The sequence below is a fragment of the Falco cherrug genome, chromosome 16, assembly GCF_023634085.1.
Source record: "Falco cherrug isolate bFalChe1 chromosome 16, bFalChe1.pri, whole genome shotgun sequence".
Taxonomy (NCBI): Eukaryota; Metazoa; Chordata; class Aves; order Falconiformes; family Falconidae; genus Falco; species Falco cherrug.
In genome coordinates this window covers 10,142,574-10,152,255 of record NC_073712.1, presented here as the reverse complement: position 1 = coordinate 10,152,255, position 9,682 = coordinate 10,142,574, and the positions used below count along the sequence as shown (strand labels likewise).

Genomic DNA, 9,682 nt, shown 5'->3' with positions numbered 1-9,682 from the left:
GTTTTTTGATTGGACGCAGCAATTGGTCATTTTGTCCTTCCTCTGCCATTCTACACAAGCATTTGGAAGATGACATTGCTCGTAGAACAAATTGACATCAGTAGGGTTCCCTTCTGGGCTTGGTGCCTGCTTGTTTTCGTCAAGTGACAGTCAGAAAAAGGGAAGGCTTGACCTGATCCTCCAAGACTCTAGATGGAAAGGCGGGTATCCCGAGCCCAGAAATCAGAGTGTGGGTTTATTGGATTTCCAGCAAAAGAAGGAGGTGAACAGGCTTTTCCCAAACCTTTTCCAAGCAGTAGATATCACAGGCAGCGCTGGGTTTCCCCTGTTCTGGCTTGGAGGTTGGAGCTGTTTTTCCTGGGTGCTCCTGCAGAGAACTTGGCTTTTCAGATACGCTTCTGTGCAACAAAACCATCATTTCCCTGCAGTCGTTGCCGAGGGAATGGCTCCACCACAAAGGATCCTCTTTCCCCCGGAGAAGATTTGCATGGACTGGCAGCAAAGGCAGAAAGCTGGAGCAGGCCTCTACAACGTGGACAATACGTGCTTCCTCAACTCCGTGCTGCAGTGCCTGACGTACACACCCCCTCTTGCCAACTACCTGCTCTCTCATGAGCACAGCGACTCCTGTGAGTACTTTTAGGAAGATCTCCTTGTCAGTCTCCTGGGCACTTCCCAAGCATCCCCAGAACCTGTAACAGGATGTAGGAGAAAAGCAGCCCTTCTTTGTCAGCTGCCCCCAAGCTGGTGTTCTTGGAACACTCAAGCCTAGAAGCCGCTTGTCCTATCAAGGTGTGTTCACTCTCACAGACGCCTCTTTCTAGTCCCGGGTGTTGTTCCCGATTCCTGCAGGTTAAACTCTATCTGCTGGTTGCACAGAAAACTTCTGTCAGTGAAGCATCCCTCTCAAGAATGTTTTCTGTGTACTGAGATGTCCTGGGCATACTGGGCCGTTGGCACCTGGGGAGGACTAGGACACTGTCTAGGACAACTCCAAGATCTCCATGAGGTTTCCCATTCAATGGCTCTTTGCCTAACCTGACTGGCTTGCTTCCCTCCCTCCCTCCCTCTTCAGGTCGCCAGCAAGGCTTCTGCATGATGTGCATCATGGAAGCGCACGTTAACGATGCCTTGTCCACCTCAGCCTGTGCCATCCAGCCCAGGGACGTCATCAATGCCCTCCCACGTAGGTCACCTCAGCTACTTTGATGTGCTTTCCTCTGTTGGTAGAGGACTGAAGTACTACCTTCCTCTTGATTAGGAATTGGAGGACATTTCATGCTTGGCATGCAGGAAGACGCCCACGACTTCTTATGCTGTACTGTCACTGCCATGCAGAGAGCTTGTCTGGCTGGAAGCAGCGCGTAAGCACAAACAAATGACCTTTCAAAGTTGCCCAGCGTTTTGGCCTCCTTGACGTACCCCATCAAGGAAAGGCTATGCCCAGGGCTTTCAGGCACAGGAAAACTCTTGGAGGAGATAACTCTCTGCCTTACCATTTCCTTCCAGCTGGGACATCTCTTCTCAATATACTACCATTGTCCATCAAACATTTGGGGGCTTCCTGAGGTCCAGAGGTATGTTTCCACAACTGTTGCTCTCCTTACACTTGCCTGTGCCCTGCTGTGTGCCTGTGAGAAACAGCTGAGCGTGGGGCTGGCTGGAGTAGGGATGAAGAGCATAAACGGGCACAGTCAATTGACTTTGCCTGTTGATGAGCATTTCCGTTTGCCTTCCAGTCATGTGCTGCAGCTGCAAAGCAGTTTCGGATTCCTGCGAGGCCTTCCTGGATGTGCCTTTGGATATCGAAGTAAGAGGGTTTCTCACTGTGCTTCAAGACATCCCAAGCTCCTTGTGGCTTCCCAGAATGTGTGCAGCTGGCCTTGAAAAGTGCACTGTGAACACAGGAGAGCTTGGTGGGAGGTGGGAAGTGGTATGGGAGGTGTCCTGCAAAGGCCATGGCAGCGGTCTCCCTGTAGGTGCTGGACAAGCACGCATTATTCTCTCTGCACTGAGGGACTCTCAGCCACCTTCTCTTTGCCCTCCCCCAACACCCACCTGGCTCCTAGGCTGACAGCTCGTGTTGTTTTCATTCCTGATGATGCTGCACACTATCGGCAGCTGAAATGAGCGGTGGCACAGCGAGGTAGCTCTTGATAGTGTCAGCCGGGAATCTCTGGGAAGGGAGGGAAATGGTTGGCATCATAACCTCTTTCCTCCTCCCTCTGGCCACCCTTTGCAGGGTCACGGTGGGTCTCCTCAGCGTCATCCACCTGGGTCTTGTGGGCAACTCCTCCTGAGTGCTTGAGCAAGGGCATTTCTCCCAGCTCAGAGCTCTCCTTTCTCACCCCTCCAGGCAGCCTCATCTGTCACTGCATCTCTGGAGGACTTTGTCAAACCTGAGCGGCTGGCTGGTGAAAACAGCTTTCAATGTAGCAGGTAAGAGGATGTCTAACACCAGATTAAGACTTGTGCCTGTGTGGAGATGCTGCCTGTCATCGAGCCTCAGGAGGTTCGATGTACAATCAGGAGGCACAGCTTTTCTTTCTTATGGCCTAATGGTTCTGAAGAGTCTTGAAATGGCGTGAGGACGTGTGAGATGGCTACGGTTGTCCGGCCACAGTGGGGCAAGCTAGGGTTCATTTCAGTGCTTGGCTCTCTGCTTGCTTTCAAGGTGTGACGAGATGGTTACTGCCCTCAAGAGGTTTACAATCGATCGCGCGCCCAGGGTGCTCACGCTGTGCCTGAAACGCTTTGATTTCTATGGCAAGAAGATCGGCAAGGTGTGTACGCAATTGGAGGGCAACTCTCTTTCTCGTCCTGGAGCAGGAGATTTCCCAAAGCAGGATGCTCTGTCACAAGCTGTTCAGGTGGAGCTTTTGGTGTTCCCTTCTGGGGAGAGGAGAGCTCCTGTGGCAAGGCAAGCACATGCTCTGCTGCGACAGAGCTGGTCTGGCCGAGAACAGTTTCCTGCCACCCAAGGCATCACCTGCTGCTTCAGGGACAAGAAGTGTTGATGAGCCCCAGAGATGTATTTTAACATGGCTGGGCCCTGGTCTTGGCAGGCTTTTTCACGTGGTATGGCAGTATCCTTCCTGAGCTCTCTTGGTCTCTCCGCAGTTTGTGCAGTATCCCCAGTACTTGGATCTCCGGCCATACTTGTCTCAGGGAGCTGCAGAACCGCTCCTCTACGCCTTATACGCTGTCCTGGTGCACAGCGGTGGCAGCTCTCAGGCAGGACACTATTTCTGCTACACAAAGGTAAAGAGCCACTTCCTTTGTCGCGGGGAAGAATGTGTGCTGGGGAAGGGAAACTTTTCTGGCAGCCAAGGTTCTGGGGGAGAACGTCTCCTTACTGGCTGCATTGGATTTGCACTGGTGGACTCTTGCTTCTGTAGTTTGCTGCCTGTGTTTTTCTGGAGAATGATATCTCCTGATATCATTGCCTTTATTTACAGGCCAGCGATGGACTGTGGTACCAGATGGACGATACGTTGGTGGATCGTTGCGACATAAACACAGTTCTTGCGCAGCAAGCCTATTTACTTTTCTATGTCAGGTAATAGCCACTACCAAAATGTGCCGAGAATGCATTTCCCTTTCCCAGTTTGGCTATTTTCCTTCCGATCCTCCCGAGTCTTTCTGTCCCTGCAGACAGTTACTACCCGCATCATTCAGTGCTGTCCAACGTGAACTGCCCCCCGTCAGTACTTCCCTTCCCTTGCTGGGCTTTAGGCTGCTGCCCCGATGTAAACTGCTACTTGTCTGCTCTCTGTAGCTGTTTGATACAGAGAAGAGTCCCTAAAGCGGCCTACAGGGAAGATTTGGGGGACTCCTGATCAGGATGTGTAGTGATTGGGTGAGGGGCAGCAGTTTTAAACTTCAAGAGGGTAGATTTAGAGTCTATCTTAGGAAGAACTTGTTTACGGTGAACGTGGAGAGACACTGGCAGAGGTTGCCCAGAGAAGCTGTGGATGCCCCGTCCCTGGAAGTGTTCAAGGCCAGGCTGGACAGGGCTTTGAGCAACCTGGTCTGTTGGAAGGTGCCCCTGCCCATGTCAGTTGATTGGAACTAGATGACCGTTAAGGTCCCTTCCAAGCCAAACCATCCTGTGATGCTATGATTCTATGAAATGGAGGCTGTAGGGGGTATGAAGGCGAGGTCTTGCTGTGACAGGGGCAGACCTAGTGGGAAGACCCCAACTGAATTTCCCATATTCTTGTCTTGACATGTCTTCTCTCTGTCATAGAAACCACTCCAAGTAAATGAGTGAACCCCAGAGGGGGCTGCAAAAGCAGCTCTAAACAAACATTGATCCTTGTTTGTTCTTTTTCTCCTGCAGATGCTCTGATTTGCAAATCAGTCAGCAGATTTCATCCTCACCAAGAGGATCATATGCCCGCTCCTTCCTCAATCAGTGGGGGACCAGCAGCCAGCAGACGGGTCCTGTGGGACCACGGGATCAGCCTCGTTGGACTAAGGTAACCCCGGGGAGGTGGGTCAGGGCACCAGATGCAATGTGGATTTCTTTCTGGGGTCTTGGCATTGCTCTCCATGCCCCCACACACTGCAGCTCTCTTCACGGCTGCAACACTGCTCCCACTCAAAGCATCCCACCTAGATCCATCCTACTTATGTGCCTTTGCAAGCCGTCCAGGAGGGCCTTTGGAAGGTCTTTAGCTGTCCCCTCAGAGAGCTCTGGGGGTTCCCCACTGCTCTGGTCCTTTCAGGAGGAAAGGACAGGACCTTTTCACAGCTCTCTTGGCAGGACATGGCGACGAGCACGGAGGACACTCCAGAGGACAGCAGCTCCTTCACAGGAGCCAGCACCAACCAGCTAACTGCAACAGGTCCATGGGAGGCAGCTGCAGGCTGGCTGTGGCCCCTCTGGGCAGGCGGGCTCAGCATCGCCTCCTACATGGGCTCACGCTTGCATCGCTTCTTCTGTGGCTGTGGAAGGCTGCTGGCTAGACAAAAAGCTGCATGCCCAGACTGGTGTCAATCAAGACACTGTGCACTTCGCAGTGTACGAGAACATGATGACAAAGAGGAGCACGGATTCAGCGCTTCTTCCCGCTGCCAGAGGAACAGTGCCAGGGAGAGGACCCGGAGCAGGTCCCCACAGTGGGGAAACAATCTCCGCAGCTGGTTCGTGCACACCATGGATTATGACCACTCAGCAAGGAGGACGAGGAGAACAAGTCTCCCAAGTCGTGACCACGCTCCCAATGATAACCCAGTTCCAGGGCACTCCAGTGGCAGCTCCCAGTATTCTGCACCCAGGGATGCTCGGGAGCAAACCCTGGTGAGGAAGAGAGAGCGGAGCAGATCTCCACGGCGTGGCTATGGTCTCCGCAGCCGGTTTGTGGAGTACAAAGAGTACCCCCCCTCAGCAAGGCGGAGAACAACAACTCCTCCAAGTTATGACCATGCTCCCAATGATAACGCAACTCCAGGGACCTCTAACGGCAGCTCCCAAAATTCTGCACCCAGCGCTACTCGGGAGCAAACCCTGCTGAGGCAGAGAGAGATCAGATCCCCACGGCGCAGCTATGATCTCTGCAGCCAATTAGTGGAGCACAGAGAGTACCACCAGTCATCAAAGAGGAGGAGAACGAGTCCTCCAAGGCATCGTCATGCTCCCAGGATTGACACAACTCAAGAGCTTTCCAACAGTTCTTCCGAGTCACCTCTTGCACCCAGGGCTGCTGGAGAGAAAAGCCTGCTGAGGCAGAGAGAGCGGAGCAGATCCCCACGGCGTGGCTATGATCTGGGCAGCTGGTTTGTGGAGTACACAGAGTACCACCACTCAGCAAGGAGGAGGAGGAGGGTTTCAGTGCACTACAGATGCAGCTGAGAGAAATACTCAGGGTGCTGTGGTGGAGACACGGGCGGTTTGCAACCCTGGATGAGCGTGGAGCACAGCATCTGTATCATGGAAAATCAGAGAGGAGGAGGAGGAGGAAGATCCAGGAAGCACCGCAAGTGACTCCAACTTTGAACAAGCTGCACAAAAAGCACCAGCAGCCCACCCTGTCCCTCCTCCCAGTGCTGCCTGTGGTCACCAAGAGCTCAGAGGGAGCTTCCAGAGACTGGGACAGCTCCACCAGCTGGCCCACCTGCCCACAGGACCATCGATGAAGAGCTTTAATCTCTCTTCAGCTTTGGGGATCACCTTGCAAAAACAACACTCATTTGGAACCCACCGGCAGAGAAGCCAAAGCCAGAATTAAAAGCAGTTGTTGGCCTTGCACAAGTCACTGAGGGGGCATGTACTTCTCTAGGTTTTGGGGGAGTTGGTGGAAATACCCAGTGTGGGAAGTTTATGCCACGGGGTTTTGAAAGCTGTGTGCTTGCATGGGCCCCTCTTGACATCTCTTCCTTTTAAACATGGAGTTCAAGTCACTCAAATGGAAAAGGACTAGGTGAGCCGACAGCGAGCAGGACTGAAAAGGACTGAACAGCCGGGCCCAGCGGGTGCTGCTCGGTGGCACCAAGTCTGGTGTGAGGCCAGGAACTAGCGGTGGCACCAGGGGTCAGTACTGGCTGCAAACCTCTTTGACACCTTCCTTAATTAATGGTCTCCACGATGGGGCAGAGGGCACCCTCACTTTGGTAAATGACACCAAAGCGGGAGGAGCGGCACTTAGGCCAGGGCATCGTGGTGCCATCCCAAGGGACCTGGGCAGGCTGGAGAGAGGGGCTGACTGGGACCTCATCTAGTCCAGACCTCCTTCAGCATACACAAGCCAAGCCTGTGTATAACAATGAATATGCAATGTACCATGATGCTTATAGAGTGAACAATGGAGGGGAGAAGTTAGAGGAGAGTCCATCGTAACTTTGTCCCATGGGTCTCCAGGTACCCAGTGAAAGCACAGCAGCTGCTTTGACTGCTCCGCCATGTCCCTGCACCATGACGCGCTCAGCAATTTTTCCAGGCAGAGTACAGAGGCGCTAAGGGGGCCAGAGGGACCCTGCAGGGCTCCTTGGGGGACTGTGGGACAAACAGAGTGCCTGGGTCACCCTGACTGCCTCAGGAGGGCTCCCATGATCTGGCTAGAGAGCTACACAAGGCTCTGGGGCATTACAGACACCTATGGAGGAGTGCCGTGGAGACTCAAGGGGAATGGTCGAATCTAGGGTCCAGGCCCCGAGTCCAGTGGGCTTTCTTTTGGTGCTAGAGTCCCTGCAGAGGGGTCTGGGGTGCAAGGAAGGGCTCAGGAGGCATCCTGGGTGGACTAGAGCGAGCCTAAGACAACTCCAGGGCAAAGACAGCTCCAGCGCACCCTGGGGCAGAGGGTGCCCAGGGCCAGGTGGCCTCCACAGCCATCAGGGACCTGGCAACAGGCACTGTGATGTGTGGGGGGCAGGGAGCGTGGCATGGGCTTGTTGTGCTCATCATCTCCCTGCCCCTTTGCAGTGCCTTGATGTTGCAGCTGGTACAGGCACTGCCCCCCAGCAGCGCAGGGACCCTCACACAGCACTCCAACTAACATCACTGGCACAAGCTGCCCAGAGAGGCCTCTGGAGACATTCCAATGCCACCTGCACAGAATTTTGTGCAACCTGCTCTAGCACAGCCTGCTTTTACACGGGGGTGGACTAGATAATCTCCGGAGGTTCCCTCCAACAATGACCACTGTGTGATTCTGGGACTTGTGGCACTTTGGTTGAGGAAGAAGATGTCAGGATCCTCAGGCAACCCAACGTCTGACTGCCCTCCCAGTCTCCCTGTCCAAGAAACCTGCCAGTCCTCACTAGCAGAAATTGGAACTCCACACGTGGGCTTGCAGATGTGCATGAGCACTGCAGGGCAACAGCCTTCTCTCTCTTCCCCATCCTATACTGCAGGGCAAGTGCAGATGTTCTACGGAGGGACCACCAGTCCCCACAGGCCCTGCTGCCCTCCCTGTCATGCAGTAGCTCCTCTACCCTGGGCTCCCTCTACCGCGTCCCAGACCACTGGCCTGCTGTGATGGTACAGCCAGTGGCACTAACCTGCATAGCACATTCCCAGTCCCTCAGGGCCACTCGGTGCCAGTGGGGAAGCTGGGAATCGCCCCTGGCCAGGACTCAGCAGGAGTTCCTCATGGATGTCAGGGAAACAGCACAGAGCCCCATCCATGTGAAGCCACACCCAGTAGCCCCTCAGCCATAGCTGTGGTTACACAGAACCTCGCCAAGGAGCTCATCCGCATCGTCCAGGACACCATCATAGTGACCAAGCAGTACAAAAAGTTTTTGCAAATGATGATGGCCAAGTTGCGAAAGGAAGCCTGTGGTGGGACCCCCCTGCAGTGCCCTCCTTCCCCCCGCCAGGAAAGAGGAGCAGCTCTAACCAGGCCTGCTGCAGCCCAGAGGGTGCCCCAGGGCCTTTGAGTGGAGCTGCTGGGGGCAGATGTAGACTCAGGGAAGACAGCAGATGGGGACAAAGACCAAGGGCAGGACACGGTGCCAAGCAGAAGCAGCCCTGTGCAGATGGGCAGAAGGAGCCCGGTGGGGGTGACGAAGAGGAGCCCCTTGGCACCAGGCAGAATGAGCTCCATGGGCCTGGGCAGCACCATCCATGTGGGGCCGGGCAGGAGCACCCCAGCAGAGCCCAGGCCCCAGCACCGGGAGCCCGTGGGCAGGGCACGTGGGCAGGTGGCCTCAGGACTGTGCCAGGCAGGACTGTGCCTGCAGGACGGCTGCTCCTGGCTGTGGGGCTGCCCAAAGGCTCGGTGGAGATGCGACTGCTGGCCCCACTGCATCCACTTCTGCAAGCCCCCGTGGTGGCAGCGCTGCTCCCAGAAGAGCAATGGGTTTCCCTGCCAGTGAGCAGCTGGCAGGGTGCAGGGCTGGGAACCCCCTGGGCTGCCCCCCATCTGAAATGTTCAGTCTTTTTTCTATCCTAGTGCTGGGGCTCATCCATCCGTCCCACAGCTGGGGCTGTGTCACTCTGAGTGCCTGAACCCAGTGGGGACAAGCAGGCATTGGGCACGGCTTGCACCCACAAAACAGGGGGTGGGGGTGCCTGGTACCACAGTCGGTGGCGTGTGGGGATCGGGCTGGGCTGGAGAAAGGGGCCGGCAGAAACCTCATCAAGTCCAACAAGTGCCGAGTCTGGTGCCTGTGGAGGAACAAGCCCAGGCCCCGGCACAGTCAGGGGTCACCTTGCTGGAAAGCAGCTTGGCAGAGGAGGTCCTGGTGGGCCCCTCAATGAGATGCCTACTGGGCAGGGGACTTGGACCCCTTGCAAAGGGGGGATCCAGTATGTATTGAGACGCCACAGTTAATCCATACACCACAAACACAAAGTCTTGTTGTCCCCGGGTTGGCATATTCAAATGCCTAACAAATGGGGTAGGGGCTTGGTCCCTTAAACACTTTTTGTCCAATACAGATAATAGAGTTGAAACACAGGAAATAAATCCCTTACCCCATGAGAATACTCTCCTCAGGAATTGTTTGTGAACAATTAGTTGTGAGTCGTGGAATAGAACCACGGTATACCCCAGACTTGCAAACCTTTATTCCAGACATGTGACCTTGTTGGGGTTTTCTTGCACCAGGGTTTAAACCTGGAGATCCCATATGTTAGGCAAAAACTACCAAACGAGAAAACACATTGAAATATATGTGGTTTCACTTACTATCAAAACACAGTGGAATTTTGTGAGGGAAGGAAAAGAAAAAACCT

At 54.5% G+C, this 9,682-nt stretch overlaps 1 protein-coding gene across 1 annotated transcript; it reads left to right on the top strand.

Moving 5' to 3' along the window:
- Positions 1 to 442: 442 nt before the first annotated feature.
- LOC129737506 (ubiquitin carboxyl-terminal hydrolase 42-like) lies at positions 443 to 8,953 on the top strand. The gene is made up of 12 exons (XM_055728327.1): positions 443 to 629; positions 1,076 to 1,186; positions 1,262 to 1,364; positions 1,510 to 1,577; positions 1,740 to 1,810; positions 2,357 to 2,439; positions 2,675 to 2,783; positions 3,121 to 3,261; positions 3,459 to 3,559; positions 4,343 to 4,481; positions 8,176 to 8,284; positions 8,898 to 8,953. Exons 1-12 carry the CDS (start codon positions 443 to 445, stop codon positions 8,951 to 8,953), a joined length of 1,278 nt encoding a protein of 425 aa, XP_055584302.1.
- The last annotated feature ends 729 nt before the right edge of the window (positions 8,954 to 9,682 follow it).

What these genes read in the sequence shown, in the direction of transcription:
- LOC129737506 (XM_055728327.1), top strand. Translation starts at nt 443, where the DNA reads ATGGCTCCACCACAAAGGATCCTCTTTCCCCCGGAGAAGATTTGCATG. An exon ending in AACAGCTTTCAATGTAGCAG is followed by an intron (nt 2,440 to 2,674) that starts GTAAGAGGATGT and finishes CTTGCTTTCAAG; the next exon opens with GTGTGACGAGATGGTTACTG. An exon ending in ATGGCAAGAAGATCGGCAAG is followed by an intron (nt 2,784 to 3,120) that starts GTGTGTACGCAA and finishes GTCTCTCCGCAG; the next exon opens with TTTGTGCAGTATCCCCAGTA.